At 39.3% G+C, this 18,111-nt stretch overlaps 1 protein-coding gene across 3 annotated transcripts; it reads right to left on the bottom strand.

Annotated features, from left to right (window-relative positions):
• Positions 1–3,619: 3,619 nt before the first annotated feature.
• Positions 3,620–14,645, bottom strand: LOC121376023 (dehydrogenase/reductase SDR family member 11-like). Of its 3 annotated transcripts, none has more exons than XM_041503784.1 (8): positions 14,601–14,645; positions 9,962–10,097; positions 9,146–9,352; positions 7,868–7,962; positions 6,863–6,983; positions 5,704–5,793; positions 5,067–5,132; positions 3,620–3,921 (listed from the first exon to the last, which is right to left on the bottom strand). In XM_041503784.1, exons 1-8 carry the CDS (start codon positions 14,642–14,644, stop codon positions 3,880–3,882), a joined length of 801 nt encoding a protein of 266 aa, XP_041359718.1. In that variant the 5' UTR covers position 14,645; the 3' UTR covers positions 3,620–3,879. The 3 variants fall into 3 exon arrangements, with proteins under 3 accessions (XP_041359718.1, XP_041359717.1, XP_041359719.1); XM_041503783.1 differs by lacking the exon at positions 14,601–14,645 and adding an exon at positions 12,843–13,091; XM_041503785.1 differs by lacking the exon at positions 14,601–14,645 and adding an exon at positions 12,804–12,962.
• Between the last annotated feature and the right edge of the window lie 3,466 nt (positions 14,646–18,111).

Here is an 18,111-nt window from a genome sequence, read left to right as displayed (position 1 = left end):
TGTACTTGTGATTTTTCTCTTAAAGGCTAATACAGTTTTTTAGCGTACAATTACACATCACTTGCAATTTGTTTAAACTATAAACAGAGTGTTTTCAATATATCCTAGTATCTTCAGTAGCTCCAACTGCATTCCATGCGAACACCACGACTGGTATATAACAAACAGAGATATGTGCTATCATGTCTGTGGGATGATGCATATAAAAGAACCCTTGCTATTAATGAAAAAAATGTAGCGGGTTTCCTCTCTAAGTGTGCTCTAGTGGTGTCGTTAAACAAAACAAACTTAACATTTTTATGCGAACGTGTCTTCAGGAGACCGAGCGTTCGCGTACGAATTTGACTGGTACCATAGCCTATTACGTCACAAACCAGTCTAGCGATGGATCGGGATCACTTGCCCTCCTTAACATGCATCAGAAATTGTACTAGGTTACATGTACTTTAATTTTATAATGTTGGAGCGTGGGAATATTGTGGAGGGGGCGCCATTAAGGTTACATATGTTTGGGGTTACGCCACGACATTGTAGATATTGGACGTGCATATATTTTGCGACAAAGATGGTCACGTAACCACGATTGATGTGTGTGTGTGTGTGTGTGTGTGTGTGTGTGTGTGTGTGTGTGTGTGTGTGTGTCACAGTTACCGCTTTCATGGTTTACACCCATGAACTGTTTGAAGACGAACTGACTGCTATTTTGATGGAGTTCTGGGAGTGTTCAACTCATTTCCGGCACATATTCCAACAAACCCCAACCAAGGAGAGGGCCTAGTAAGTTGGAAAACTTGTGCCAAATCCTTTTGTTGTTTATGCAATAAAATATGTTTTCAATCAAACAACAAAAACCAAAGACAGGTAATCAGTTGGATAGAGAGGTAGGCCATGTAAGCCTTCTTAATATGACCATATTGGAATGAAAAGATGGGGGGGGGGGGGGGGGGGGGGGGAGGGTTCTGATTAAAATATCAAATTCAAAACCGGGGTTAATGGTAACATATTGAAGTGGGTGTTGGAAGTGAATTACACCCACCTCCTACACTCTTAAGCCCGTTTTCAGTTACACTCTTTCCCTAAATAAAATCTAGGATCCTCTCTTGTGGTATTAACCATTTTATCAAAAGGATATGCCCGTAGTTCTAAACGTTCTTCCGAACACTAAAATTAAACCCCACTCTTATACACTGTAGCTATGGCACCCGTTTCCATAGAACTGACCGAAACTGTATTGTGACGTCATATTATTATCAAAGACGTCATCCTGTTGACTTGCAGAAGTTTCTTTGGAGTTTCACTGGCGATGTCTGGATTCGTTCTCGTTCTCGCTGCAATCTTGTCACGCGCACAGAATTTCGTTTTCGGAGCTTGTTTTCCATTTAATCGAACCTTTACTTATTTTTATTGGTGCTTCCACATCTGTGGACAGATTTTCACCATACTTTGGATATGGGATGTTGGACTTGTCTTATGGCATGTCTATCAAGATTATTATTCCTGCAATTGGTTGCTGGCGATAACTTGCATATTTGTCATCTGTTTAACAATATCTCTGACAATATATTACATATGGGATAACATTCGAAACTTCTGGTTGGTGACATTATGTTTGAAAATGTATACGTATTATTATGTATTAATAGCAACACCTTTAAAAATGGTCACCTATTTTACCAGCGGAAGCGAATTTATTCAAACGGTTCTTCCAATACCACAGAACTTGTTGATGGGGATTTTAGCCTTTAGTTGCATAATACATTTTGTAGACAATGTAAGAAAGAAGAAGAAGAAAACGAAAGAACACGGTAACATGCTATTGCTGTACAGAAAAACCAGAAAGTGGTGCCAAATTGGGATCATCCGACAGTGACCGTCCAATAATATATGAAGTAAAGAAGACTGGAAGTGGAACAACGTTTTGAACTCAACATTCAGCATATTGGACAAGAAAAAATGTTATTATGTACAGATATTACAACTAGCTTTTTCTAAAATGCATCTTTTGCTCTCGGTTATTTTGGATATGTTGCTGTATATAGTTCCAAAGTTTTATTTATAAATAGATGTCCTAACTCGGTGGCAGTAGGACAGTCGCTGTGGCAGGCTGTATTAGTTGAGAACGTTTCCGAACCTTTTAAAAAAATTATTATATGTCAATCATGTTGACCATTACTTTGAATTATCTATATTTAAAAATAGATTGTAGCAATGCTAATTTTCAATTTACTGAAATCTTGCGAATCAATGGAATACAGCATTTAGATTGCTTAGCTGATCATGTATAATTAAAATACAACAAAAAATATTTTTAAAAATATACAAATCTAAAATCTAAAAAAAACAAAAAAAAAAAAAACCCGTTAAAACCTGGACTTCAGTTACGATGGACTACATTACAAAGTATTACTGCAGTTATTTCTTTCGTGATAAATTTTTGTTCATCATTCATAACAAACACTTGATCTTTGGAAGTGTACTTTTTATATGTTACAGAATTACGTAAAGGTGATTTTCAGTTATAATAATACATGTTCTTTACAATACAAAGAAGACGACGACGACTACGTTCAAAAGAAAAGGAAAATCTAAACTTTTGTCAATATATATAAACAAACGGCGAGAAGTGTTCGTTTTTTTTGTTGTTGATTTTTTGTTCCTCATAATGAAATGAATCATGGAAGACAAGACGCGTTTCTGTGTTGTGAAGGCTAACGCAATAATTAGTAAAAAAAAAAAAATCAGGACTTCAAGATAAATAATTTGAATTTTTTGTTTATTAATTTGTTTGTTTTTGTTTATTTTGTTTTGGGGGTTTTAACACTTATTTAGCAACTTTTCAGGTGCTACGTTAAATTGGGACGATTCGTACCCATTTTGTTTTGTACACCCTACCGTTTTATACCCTAGACGATTCGTACCCAGTACACCAAATTTGCTCACAGATGAGTTCTACACATTGAATACAATTTAACAGTGATGCACAAAACAATCGTGTTCGCGGTGGGGTTTTCCTGCATTGAATAAAACGTTACCGTTTTTCCACTATGATCCTACTGGCCCATAGTTAAGTTTGTTGAAAAAAAAGAGAAAAAAAGTTTTATTTGTTTTAACGACACCACTAGAGCATATTGATTTATTAATCATCGGCTATTAGATGTTAAACATTTGGTAATTTTGACGCAGTCTTAGAGAGGAAACCCGCTACTTTTTTTCATTAGTAGCAAGGGATCTTTTATATGCACCATCCCACAGACAGGACAGCACATAACACGGCCTTTGATATACCAGTCGTGGTGCACTGGCTGGAACTAACATATGCCTTTGAATGTGACCTAGAATATAAATACTGTCTGAAAGAAGTCACAGGAGAAAAAAGAGATTATTTCTAAATACTTAAAATATAAATATATATATATTAATAATGTTACAAAAATTTATTTAAATTAAATATTTTATTGGCATTAGTCACATATAACAGCATTTACATATGAAGAGTTCAGGCGCAAAACGCGATATAAACCATTTTCTTTTCTTTTTTGTTAGTTAAAGACATTATTGTATGTCAGTAAGGGCTAATCGTAGGCCCGCTGATTTGCCGCAAAACGCGATTGATCCTTATGAAATTGTATTGGGTAAATCCCGTTTTTATCAAAACGCGATATACGCCAATTAAAAAAATCACTTTTACTGAAAAAAAAAAAAAAAATTATATATCGCGTTTTGCGCCTAAACTCTTCATATATATACAGAGGTTCACAAACAAAGACCTAATTTCTGTGATAATATGGTACAAATGCAGATACAGCATGACATAATTAAACCATGTTTTAGCTGTATATATTGTTCTGTACAATAATGTTAAATGTTCGCTGAGTTCTTCTAAACAACTTGCTCTGTTGGGCGTACCATCAGTTCGTGAATCTGAAATTAATTAAACAATGAATGAATGAATGAATGAATGAAATATGACTGACATAAAACGATTGAATGAATGCATGAAACCAAGAAAATCGATAAATAGATAAATAAATGCATGAACAATGTAATGACGTCACAGAAAGTATTAAACTGGTATTACCGGGCGTCGGTATAAATTGTATCCTATTCCTTATATGACGATTTTCAGAAGATGCTTCGCTTCTTAAATTATTGTATTCGAGATTTCGACTACATATAGCGTGATAACTGTCCAAAAGTCCATAAAGCTCTCTTACCGTCAGAGTACTACATTTAGGGAAGAGATTTCGGTTTGAGGAAGAGTTTCAAACGTTTGTTTCACACATTCATATCAAATGTAACAAATATAATTGCCACCAGCGGACAAAAGCAGGCTCGTAGGAATGCTATATGAAGGTGTCACATTCTCTTAGGGTATGGCACCGACCATATTTTTATATTTATTTATATAGAGCATAACAATACACAACATACATTTTTAGCCTCAAGGGATAGGGACGTAGTCGAGTAGTAAAGCGCTCGCTTGATGTGCGGTCGGTTTGGGATCGATCCCCGTCGGTGGTCCCATTGGGCTATTTCTCGTTCCGGCCAGTACGCCACGACTGGTATATCAAAGGCCGTGGTATGTGCTATCATGTCTGTTGGAAAGTGCATATAAAAGATCCCTTGTTACATTAGAAAAAATGTAGCGGATTTCTTCTGATGATTACGGATTAAAATTACCAAATGTTTGACATCCATTAATCAATGTGCTCTAGTGGTGTCGTTAAACAAAACACACATTAACTATTAACAATATTAACTATTAAAATACAAATAAATGTTCACATAAAAAAACCATTCATCCTCAAGTGAGAGGGGGTTGTGAAACACACGCACACCAGCCATCCACCGGTTGATATGTGTGCAAAGATCCAGCTGATCATAGAGAAATTCCCTCTAACAAAACCCACCAGGAAAACACCAATAAAATAATACATTCTCCGTGTACGTAACTCTCAAGTAGGCCTACATTATCAACCCATCTGAATGTAGTGAATGACTTGACTTCACAATTATTTGATTGTTTTGTTGTTATTATTTGTGTTTTAGCATGTTCTAAAGTTTACCTGGACATGCTCTGGTGCAGCCAAAGCAAACTCTATCATCTTGGCTATGTCCTCTGCCTGTAATGCCTGAAATACACAACTAACAATAATAACAACACCAATAACAATATCAACAACAACAATAATATTAATTGTAGTAATGTATGTATATATGGGTGTATGTATAGATGTATGTATGTATGTATTGTATGTGTGCGTGTGTGTGTATGTATGTATATATGTACGTGTATATATCTCTGTGTGTGTGTGTGTGTGTGTGTGTGTGTGTCTGTGTGTCTGTGTGTGTGTGTGTATCGTTGAATAACACTGGCACCAGATAACTGAAGTGTGTGCCACGAACAACGTGCTTAAACCCTTCCACTAATACATACATTCATTCATTCATTTATAGTGGTTTTCATGCTTATGTCTAATTAAGGTTCAAGCACGCTGTCCTGGACACACACTTCAATTATCTGGACTGTCCAGGACAGAGGGTTATTGCTTAGTGAGAGAGACGTCAGTGTAGTGGCCTTACACCTACCCATTGAGTCGTTAAACTCGCTCTGGGTGGGAGCCGGTACCGGGAGGCGAACCCAGTACATATCCACTAGCTTAACTAATACACTACCGAGGCCGGTTCATGTGGACACCTCACCTGTCTTGCAGTGTAGAGCTCCTGGGCGGCGCTGGCCGACCCGTACATTGTCTCGGCGAAATGGGTTTTAATCAGCCCGGGACTGATGCTCTGAAAGCAGAAAAACACAGAGGATTACGTATTTTTCTGTCTGTGAAACTGTTAAAAGGGTCAGGAATGCATAAAAGTACGAGATAGGGGGCAGGGGTGGGCGCAAATCCTTAAATTCGGACCAAAAAAAAGAAGAGATATTCTGGCAAAAACGATAGAGATATTCGGGCAATATGAGCTGGTTTAAAACCTTTTCACCATGTAGGCCTATTTCCATTATTCTATCCACAATATTATTTGTAATTCGTTTGTAACCCTATTTCACTGTTTGGCAGTAATGCTAATATGGATAAATGAAATGTTGTAATCCAGATTCAGGCATTTTCGTCGAATTCGGCCAAAATCCGGCTTGCCCCCCCCCCCCCCCCCCCCCCCCCCCCGGACAAAAACGGGAGCCCGTACGCCTATGTAGGACCTCGCAGGGTACGACTTTTGGCATCCAGCAGTAACTCGTCAGATTCCGCGGTACATTTTATATTGAAATCTAAGTACCTAAACGACATTTAAAACAAGCGACTTCGTTGCTTATAGCAGTATATGATCTGAAATGTGACCTGTTCTTTGCCTTAAGCACTGAATCCAAAGGTGCATGACCAAAGAATCATTTAAAAGTAGGTTTAAAATTGAAAATTATGCACTCAGCATCATTACCTAGTCTAGGTTTGAAGTTTTAAAATGTAAAGGGCTATAAGCCACACTCTTTAATCTTTTAATGTAAAAGGTTATACGCAGACATCCAGATCGCAGAATCTTCCATAGTAATAATTCAACATGTAAAAGGCTATAAGCAGACGTCCAGATCGCAGAATCTTCCATAGTAATAATTCAACATGTACACATTGGACAATGAGGTTTAATTTCTTAGTTTTTTGTTGGCTAACTTGAAGTATGTATCTTCATACTTGATCACATATTTTTACGTTAACACAATTTGCTTCTTATATTACACATGTATACACCAATATAAAGCTGCTTCCTCTCTTGAAAACAGCCCAGAAATCACAACTGTCTAACCATAATTAACAATAAACACCAGCAGACAGTAACAACATATATATGGCGAACTTACAGTTACTCGGATATGCGAGTTAATGCCCCTGAGTTCCCAGCGCACGCCCTCTGTGAGCGCAGTGACGGCGTACTTTGTGGCGGAGTAGAAGTGACTCTTCCCAACACGATGACCCGACAGACTGAAACGAAACAAAAAGAGTCACTTGTCACTTTTGCCTTAGTTTCAGAAAGAAGACAGCTATTAATACTTTGAAAATATCTCTTTTGGCGGGACGTAGCCCAGTGGTAAAGCGCTCGCCTGACGCACGGTCGGTCTAAATGAATGTTTAACGACACCCCAGCACGAAAAATACATCGGCTATTGGGCGTGAAACTATGGTAAATGCAAAACAAATTTGATGATCAACATGAATATAAAAATTCAAGAGTCAAATAAAAACACAGTGTAAAGAACTGTGCAAAAAATACAAATATCACAGATATAGAAAATTAAAATTTACAATAAAAGTCAGTATCGCGTAAAAACTGCAATAAAAGTTCTGGATGGAATCGAAATGATTCCATCACATTTCTTTGTCCAAATAATGGTCGGTCTAGGATATTTCTTGTTTCAGCCAGTGCGCCACGACTGGTATATCAAAGGCATGTGCTTATCCTGTCTGTGGAATGGTGCATATAAAAGATCTCTTGCTACTAATGTTACTAAAAATGTAGCAGGTTTCCTCTCTAAAACTATATGTCAAAATTACCAAGTATTTGACATCCAATAGCCGATTATTAATAAATCAATGTGTTATAGTGGTGTCGTTAAAAATATGGTCTTACAGAGGAAACTCACTACAGTTTTTCCTATTAATAGTAAGGTATATTTTATATGCACCATCCCACAGAAAGGATATTAACACATACCACGGCCTTTGTTCTACCAGTCATGGTATACTGGATGAATCGAAAAATAGCCCAATGGGCCCACCGACGTGGATCGATCCTGAACGGGCTGCGCATGATGCGAGCGCTTTACCACTGGGCTACTTTCCACCCCTAGACAATGTCAAGGTCATACCTGTTGATATTGATGATGTGGCCATCATCCACGCCTCGTTGCCTCATTGATTTAACCGATTCCTGGGTGCACAAGCAAAGAGCCATCACATTAACCTGGTGATAAATACAATAGTTTTCAATTAGATCGGGAAACTAAATACTCAGTTTTAACACCAATGCTTCTAGTATGACACGTTTGTTTTGGAAATACGGAAATGGTGCGGTATGACTTTCTTTGCCTTTCAGTTTATCGCGCGATATACAATTACACAATATAACATGAAGTACCAAAATAATATATTGCTACTGTATAAAACATTAATCCGAAATGGGTCTAAATGACATGTTTTGTAATGAAAGATGTGAAAACTACAAATCCATTATAGTTGGGGCGTAGCCAGAGAGAAATAAAAAACGCCGAGGCAAACCCAGACCTGTAAAATAAATATCAGTGTCATGTGAAAAATAAAATAAATCTGCCTCATGCTGGCTACGCCATTGTTATAGAATCCAAAATCTTATCCATACAAAACCAAAATTGCGAAAATGATCGCTTCGTTCGTGTGTCGCTCGCATAAGTGTAATTTAGCGTAACCCTTTTTTTCTTTTCTTTTTTTGTTTGCGCATTACATTTAGGACATCATTTACAAATTGGATTATCTGAATTTGTTCTGCGTAATCGATAAATAGTTTACGTCAGTTTTCAATTCTCAAAGACCTGAAACCAGTCCACGGGATCTGTTAGATTACCACAAACGCAATAGGCAATAAACAAGTATATTATTATTATTATTATTATTATTATTAATTATTATTATTATTAAGAATTTCATTCTAAGAGGGGGCAGGACTCAGCCCAGTGGTAAAGCGCTCGCCTAATGTAGCCACGTCTGTGCTAAGTAACAAAGATTGTGGCCTCCATTATGGTTGTATTTACAGAATTGATCTTTGTACGCAATATTTAGCATGATTTGTGTACAGTAGTCGACTGGACCTGAGCGCAAAAAAGATACTTGCGAATTGCGACATCATCCAAATCAAAAGACGAGAAGCGGCCAGAAAGATGAAAACTGTTAAATGGCCTTGTGTATTATATTGTAGATAACGCATAATATTAATCGAAATATTGTATTTTTCTAATGCTGGAGTGGGTTAAAATGATTAAAACGATTAAAACTAAAAGTACATTGAGACGGTCTCATTCATTCATGAAAAACGTATACATGAATGATAAACGTATGCTAAAAAATAAATAATAATTAAAAAAAAAAATTCAAGACGCAAAACCAAACTATACCTCCCACATATTTCTCCATTTGTCTTTGTCCCCATCTATGATTGGTGCCTCCAAGGCTAGGCCAGCGCAATTGACGCAGACGTCAACACCACCCCATTGGCGGGAAATTTCAGCAAACATTCCCAATATATCTTTTTCCTTTGTCAAATCACATTTGACTGGTAGCATTTCACCACGACCTGATGCTTTGATGTCGTCTGCTAATTTCTGAAAATCGCAAGTTATTGAATAATATATTACACAATGTTTATGCATGGATGTTTTTGTTTTTTTTACCTCTGTAAACTTATTTTGCTGGAAATTTTATGATTTTGTTACTTTTCAGTAACCATTCATTTTATTGTGGCTCGTGTTAATATCTTTAATAAAATACAAATATTATTTGTATTGTAGATTAAATATAATATATTAATCAACTAGGAAGAATTCAGGACAACACAAAGTGAAACGATCAAAACCATCACTCGCCTGACCCGTGTTTGGGTCGAAGGATCGAACCCCCTCAGTAGACCCATTCTCTTATTGTTTTGTCCGTTCCAACCAGTGCTACATGACTATAATATATCAAAGGCCATGGTGTGTTATGTACTCTCTGTGGGAAAGTATATATGAAATATACCTTGCAGCCAATGGAAGAATATAGCGGATTTCCTCTAAGACAATGTGTCATAATTACCAATGTCTGACAACCAATAACCGATGAATAATAAATAAATAAGCTCCAGTGGTTTTGTTAAACAAAACAAACCAACTAATAAAGAGATACACAGTATATATATATATATATATATATATATATATATATATATATTATACCTTCAGCTTGTCAATGCTTCTTGCGCAGCCTACCACCTTCATGCCGAGTGACGCTAGCAGTCGAGCAGTGGCGTCACCAACTCCCATAGAGGCTCCCGTTACCAAGACAACTCGTCCCACCCAGCGTTCCATTACTCTAAAGGAACAAACACAAGAGAATGTTAGATTCAAAGGCAGGGCTAGAATTTTGTGAAATGGTGGGGTGCCTGTGTTCACTGAAATAACTGATATAAATACAAGTACATGAGTTCATGACAGCAGATTAGGTTCGCCACCTAAAGTTGGAGTCGGTGTCGGGTTACGCTTCTTAATTCCACAGGTCTGAATTCACGACAAAGTTAACTTGGAAACAAATTATCCCATTCTGTTATCCCATGCGTGTGTGCAGGGAGGGGGTTTCTGGAGTCGAATACACCCCGACCCCGACCCCTCTCCCATCCAAACCGCTTATTCAAAAATATCAGCCCATTTGTGTTAAAATGTGCTCACGTCAATTATATTTTTGATGTATTTTCAGGGAGAGCATGACTCGACCCCCTAAAAACTCCGCTCGTCATAGTCTAGCCCCCTTCCTGCATAAATTCATGTACACGCGCCTGTATCGGTCGACAAATGGTTTATGCATTATCAGGCACGGCAGAATCAAATGAATATGACACTGGTCAGCCTTGTGGAGTTTACTGAGACCTGCGGTACTCTTGTGGTTTATTTAAAAAGTAGAAAAGAAAGAAATGTTTTATTTAACGACGCACTCAACACATTTTATTTACGGTTATATGGCGTCAGACATATGGTTAAGGACCACACAGATTTTGAGCGGAAACCCGCTGTCGCCATTACATGGGCTACTCTTCCGATTGGCAGCAAGGGATCTTTTATTTTCGCTTCCCACAGGCAGGATAGCACAAACCATGGCCTTTGTTGAACCAGTTATGGATCACTGGTCGGTGCAAGTGGTTTACACCTACCCATTGAGCCTTGCGGAGCACTCACTCAGGGTTTGGAGTCGGTATCTGGATTAAAAATCCCATGCCTCGGCTGGGATCCGAACCCAGTACCTACCAGCCTGTAGACCGATGGCCTGCCACGACGCCACCGAGGCCGGTAAGTAGAAAAGAACCCTGCTAATGACACAAATAGGGACGGGACGTAGCCCAGTGGTATCTCGCCTGTTGTGCGATCGGTCCAGGATCGATCCCGTCGGTGGGTCCATTAGGCCAATTCTCGTCTGAGCCTGTGCTACATAACTGGAGTAGCAAAGGCCGTGGTATGTACTATCCTGCTTGTGGGATAGTACATATAAGATATCCCTTGTTGCTAATCGCAAAGAGCAGTCCATTGCGTGACGGCAGCGTGTTTTTTTCTTTCATTATTTGTGTGGTCTTTAACCACATGTCCATACGCTATAACCGTAAATAAAATATGTTGAGTGCGTCATGAAATAAAAACATTTCTTTCTTTCTTTCACGAAGATAAATCATTCCTATTAGTCGCAGGGACAGGCAGTAGTCAGAGGTAGAACGCTCACCTGAGATACCATGGGTCGTAGGATCAATCGACCTCGATGGACTAAGGTTTTCTCATCTTTCCAAAGCACGGCTGGTACATAAAATACTATGGTATGAACTGCTTTGTCTATGGCAAAGTACATATAAAAACGTCTTGTTTATTTTTGGTAGAGTCAGCCTTCGTGGAAGAAGGATGACAGTGTGTGTATTTTATCTCTTTCTATCGACAAAGTGTCGAAAACACCCTATGTTAAAAATCAAATAATGTACGGTAAAATACGTTCGGCTATTACAGCTTACAAATGAATCGCCACCCCGGTGTTTGTAGCACTCTAGTTGCATTTAATGCTGAGCGCAAAACGTAAACTTGGGTTAGCTACTTTATCATGTGATGGCCCATTGGGCTATTTCTCGTTCAAGCCAGTGCACTACAACAAATGTAGCGGGTTTCCTCTCTGAGACTATATGTCAAAATCACCAAATGTTTTACACCCAAAAGCCGAAGATTAATAAATCAGCGTGCTCTAGAGGTGTCGTTAAACAAAACTAAACTTTAACAAACTTTTCAATGCTAGGCGCAAAACGTAAACTTGGGTTCGTTACTGTATCATGTGATGAGGTGTGGAGAAAATTGTGCGGAAGGATCTAGGCTGGCGAACGAAGGTTTTTTGTTGTTTGTTGTTGTTTTTGTGGTGGGTGGGTTGTGGGCGGGTGGCATGCTCATCCGGAAAATACATTTTAAAAAAGAAAATTTCTTGGAACTGGGGAGCTTCGACACCCAACCTACACCTCTACACACGCGCCTGCTTTCCTGTTAAAGCATACACTGAAAGAAAGGAAATGTTTTATTTAACGACGCACTAAACACATTTTATTTACAGTTATATGGCGTCGGACATATGGTTATGGACCACACAGATATGGAGAGAGAAAACCCGCTGTCGCCACTTCATGGGCTACTCTTTTCGATTAGCAGCAAGAGATCTTTTATATGCGCCATCCCACAGACAGGGTAGCATATACTACGGCCTTTGATATACCAGTCGTGGTGCAATGGCTGGAGCTAGACATATGACAGAAGGGGTAGGGGTGTCATAGTGTGGGTGGGTGAATCACACCTCTGGCGAGCGATCTACCGCCGAACTCTATACAACACCGATTCAGTTGAAATAAGGCCAGTCAGCGTTATGAATTACAAATTGTTTTGTGAATGCTATATATAACAAGGCCTTCTTTTGCCAAATCATAGCCAACACTCACACAATCTAGATTGACAATCACTCAACTATGACGTGAGTTATATTTAATGCTGTAATCTCCACATAGTGACATACCTGTTTCCTGGTGCACGATCTGCAGACACGAATACCTACCTGGACACGTTGTAGTTTCGTGGTATTTCCTCATCAATAAATACACGCAGCATGTGACCTAGATAGACTCGTGCATTACAATAGCAAATCAATGCACGGTCTACCAGCTCGACTAAAAGTTAAAAAGCAAAGAAAACCAACAGCTTTAATAGGCCTATGCATTTGAACTGGATTGACTGATTGATTGAAAACACATTTTGTTGTATAAAGAACAGAAGAATGGGATACAAGTTTGACGAGGCCCTCTTCTTTATACATACAATATACATGGCGACCTATATTACATAGCTGTACATTTAAACTACATTTAAACAGTCAAGGATAACTGGATCCTCGGGGTAGTCAATAAGGTAAGGGTGCATGTAAAAAGGTACTGAAGAGGGAGACGTGGCTGGAAGGGTGAGAACAGGGATGGTGAGATTGTGATTTAAAAAATATGATTAAACTAGGTATCAAAATACACCCTACCACCCCCCCCCCCCCCCCCCCGCCACCACCAAAAAAAACAACAAAACAAAACAAACCATCACCAACATGATGCTCTCCCACAAGACAAAAAAAGAAAACGTTTGTTTTATTTAACGACAGACAAAAAAAAAGACGTTTTATTTAACGACGCACTCAACACATTTGTTTTACGGTTATATGGCGTCAGACATATGGTTAAGGACCACACAGATATTGAGAGAGGAAACCCGCTATCGCCACTTCATCGGCTACTCTTTTCGATTAGCAGCAAGGGATCTTTCATATGCACCATCCCAGACAGGGTAGTACATACCACGGCCTTTGATATACCTGTCGTGGTGCACTGGCTGGAACTCCCAAAATACAAAACCAACTGAATGTAGCTACTGAAGGTTCACTCAAGTTTAAAAAAAAAAAAAAAAAAAAAAATTGTTTTATTTTACGACACACTCAACACATTCTATTTACGGTTATATGGTGTCAAACATATGGTTAAGGACCACACAGATAATGAGAGAGGAAACCCGCTGTCGCCACTTCATGGGCTACTCTTTTCGATTAGCAGCAAGGGATCTTTATATGCACCATCCCAAGGACAGGGTAGTACATACCACGGCCTTTGATATACCAGTCGTGGTGCACTGGGTCGAACGAGATCGATCTCAGACCAGTTTTAAAAGAAACAACGCATATTACCGTTTCCATCAGAAACAGTTGTGTGTAGAAAACAAAACAATAATTCTGAGAGTACTGCTGAAGCAATACATGTCCCATACCGGACCCAACTAATTTTTGTGGTTCCTAAAGTCAAGGGCTATAACTGAAAAATTGGTAAATTGCCATGAAAGTCAAACTTGATTTGTAACAGTACATGATAAAACTATAAACAAAATTTCAGCTCAATATCTCAAGGAATTGTGATGGTGGTGGTGGTGGTGGTGGTGGGGGGGGGGGGGGGGGGGACTGGACACATGCGAAAATGTTTGGGTTTTTATTTTCTAAGTTCAATGGCCATAATTCTGTCCAAAATGAGTAAATCGTCATGAATGTAACACTTGATCTGTAACAATACATGATAAAGCTATACACAAAATTTCAGCTCAATATCTTAAGGCATTGTGAAAAAAAACATCCGGAAAACTATGTGGGACAGACGGACGGACTGAAATAAAACTTTGGCTACAGTTGCCTCCGGTTGGACCGGTAGGGGACTAATAAACCTGCACATAAAGACACTATATTTCCTCTACTGTTTGTCATAACACTATAATTCAATACTTTATCTACTACCTTTTCATGGAGCTTGTCAACATATGTATGCAGAATAGCTCCATTATGAAAACCACATCGATTGAAGTGTGTATGCATATCGTTTTGCATGTACCATGTGTTGGCGCTGTAAACAATAACTGACATGACAGCAGGGTGTGCATGTGTGTGTGTGTGGGGGGGGGGGGGGGCACCTGCTGTTTGATACAAAACTGCTTATAACTACAAGAAACAAATGGTTTATTTCAAGACGCAGCTTATGAACGAAAGATAACGTTACGGCAACAACCAAAACTGGTAGTAATGTGTACTGTACAACTTTTGCAAACAGAGAGAGTCCACGATTTTTTTCATTTACAAAAGGAGGTCCACACACAAAGTCCCCATTTCTCTGATTATATGGTACAAATACAAATACAACGTGGGCTAATTAAAACCATGGTTTTTTTCTGTAAAAATTGTTCTTCTAAATAATTTGCTCTGTTGGATGTACGATCAGCTCATGAATCTAAAATTAATTAAATAATGAATGAATGAATAAATGAATGAGCAATTGAAACAATGAATGAATGAAATATCAATGAAATATAACGATTGATTGAATGAATGAATGAATGAGCAATTGAAACAATGAATGAATGAAATATCAATGAAATATAACGATTGATTGATTGAATGAATGAATGAATGAATGAGCAATTAATACCCGTCCGAATGTCCGTCTAGCTCTCTTACAGTCAGAGTACTCGGGCTACACGGGTTTAGCCTCCGACATCCCCTGTGACGGAGTCTGAGACAGTAATGTTATGACAACGCCATACAAATTGTATGCGTGTGATGTCATTAGAGATGGCGTCTGGACTCGGAAGTTTTATAAACACTGGCCCAGATGTCTGTAGCAGACCCATTATTTATCCATTCGATTCTTGTAAGCGATGAAGACGTTAGTTTATGCTCTCTTGAGTTACACACACACACACACACACACACACACACACACACACACACACACACACACCCTACGTGGGGGGACTCATTGCAAGTTACGGAGTGCTATTGGAGTACCGCATCGAGTACACCGGGTCACGGGCAACCGTGACTTTGGTGTACGGCGCCCAGTACCACTTAAGAAGAGGAGGACAAGATGGAAGAAGAGGAGAAACCCGACAGGAGCGGTTCGGGGGGGGGGGGGGGGGGCAATCCCGGTGGCTAAACTACCGGCAGCGGCTCCTTCTGCGTCAGCGCCCGCGGCGATTTCACCAAAGAAGAGGAAGGAAGAGACAGTAGTCCCGACCGTTCCAGCTTCTACTTCAAAGGCGGCCCAAGTTCATGAGTCTACAATTTGCAGAACTCCGATCCGACGGCCCACTTCTCCTGCGCTTTCTCTGCTGACCATTGATGTGTCGCCAATTTTACCGGTGACACCAATTGGAACGCAGGACCGTCAAGGTGCCGTTGGAAAGCGGAAGGCAGAAACGTCGACAGCGGTCACTACCACCAGGACACCGCCTAAACAACCGCAGCCACCACCCGAAGGTGCAGAGTCCGGAGACACCATGGAGCCCTGGACTCTGCACGGGAAGCTGTCTCGACGCTTCTCCAAGTGCGTTGTCTTAGACGTGCCAGACATCAAACGACTACTAGCTGTACCAAGATGCAGGAACTTTGAGAACATTCCAGACGGACGGGGAGAGTTTGAGATGCACCCAGTGACGTTCAAGGACGGACGACCAGCTGTCAGTATAACCCATCATCTGGACAACCGATACAGCCAGGCTCTACTGTTCGAGGAAATGGACATTTCGATTCATCGCCTGATGAAGAAGGTGTTCGGGGTTCAGTATCCTGCACTCACCAAACTGCTATTGAAGCCAGACATACATCAATCTAATTAAAATTAGCTCCACTATTACATGTGGATCTAAAGACAGCCAGTTGGAGCTCATGTCCACCAATCAAAACCTTACTTGCAGAATCCTGCCAGTGATTTAAAAATAATTTGAAAACATTCCGAATTATCCCGAGGGTATACGACATGTTTCGTGTGAATTACGAATGCCTTAAAACATGTTTTATTTTATAAAATAAATAATTTGTAATGTTAAACTGAAGACTGATGTTTTTTTGTTTTTTTTTATAAATAAATAATTTTTAATGTAAAATTGAAGACTGATAACCCACCTCGTACGTATTAATATGGTTCGCTGTACTGCGGCCACTAAAATAGACGCGCCCGATATTTTTATAATTTGTATGCTCCCAAATAACGTTATAAAAGGAGAAGTGTGATTGGTCAATATTTAAATTATTATTTATAGACGAAATGTTACCTGGACATTGGGGACTACGCAGTGTTGTTAGTTTTAAATCACTGGCAGGATTCTGCAAGTAAGGTTTTGATTGGTGGACAGGAGCTCCAACTGGCTGTCTTTAGATCCACATGTAATAGTGGAGCTAATTTTAATTAGATTGGACATACATCAGCTGGTCCCCCATCTGGACACGAGGGTGTTTCTCTCCTCTCCTTAGTCAACCTTATCTAAGACAGGTAACCTCCTTTTTGGGCTTAGTTGGACTTTAAAACTTTTGCGGCCGTGGTTAAAAATTTCTGTTTATTTTTTTATAAATAGTCCGACGCACTTTACTTTGGCGCCCGTTCAATTGCTCAAAATCACCTCAAAACCTTTTAGACCGAGCAGTTAAAACTACTTTTTGGCTCAACTTTAGTCCAAACATGGCTGGATGCAGTTATTCTCTGTAAACTTAGGTTTTTGACAGGTTTTACCAAGGAATCGAACTTCAGCCAATGACAGCTTGGCCTCACTTGGTGTCTACTATTTGGTCCGCGCTTTCGCTGGACTTCACTAATTTTGCCCACTTCAAACTCAATCCCCCCCCCCCCCTCCCCCCCTGCTCCGGAATTAGTCACTGGCGAAGTCAGAGGTGGGCGTGCCTGAACCTTTGTGGATATGGGCACGTAAAAAAAAAAAAAGTTCCCATCCCATCCCATCCCATTATTTATCTGGATCTATAGAAGAAAGGAACATTTTAACGCATGACTACAAACTAACCTATGCTTAAGGAAAATAACTGCATTTTAAACAAAAACTTTGAGTAGTACAAATGAAAGATAACGTCGGTGGCAAACAACCAGAACTGGTAATATTGGTTTATGTACACTTTTTTGTTTCATTTTGGGTGTAGGTACAGGTGATAGAAATGATGCAAAGCTATATCAAACCTCCATAGTAGACCCGTTTCCCCTCTCCCAGCCAGTGCCCCTGGTATGTGCTGTCCTGTCTGTGGGAAAGTACATATAAAATATCTCTCGCTGCTAATGGGAAAATGTAGCAGGATTTCTCTGAAGACTAATAGTCTATATCATAATTACCAAATATTTGACATCCAGTAGCCGGTGATTAATAAATCAATGTGATCCAGTGGTGTCGTTAAACAAAAAAACTTTAAATATTGTTAACCATCTGCTGTATCTGCATCTGTATCATGCATGACATATAAAACAACACAGCAA

This window comes from Gigantopelta aegis, chromosome 6 (assembly GCF_016097555.1).
Source record: "Gigantopelta aegis isolate Gae_Host chromosome 6, Gae_host_genome, whole genome shotgun sequence".
In the NCBI taxonomy this organism is placed as follows: Eukaryota; Metazoa; Mollusca; class Gastropoda; order Neomphalida; family Peltospiridae; genus Gigantopelta; species Gigantopelta aegis.
This window is presented reverse-complemented; position numbering and strand designations above follow the sequence as displayed.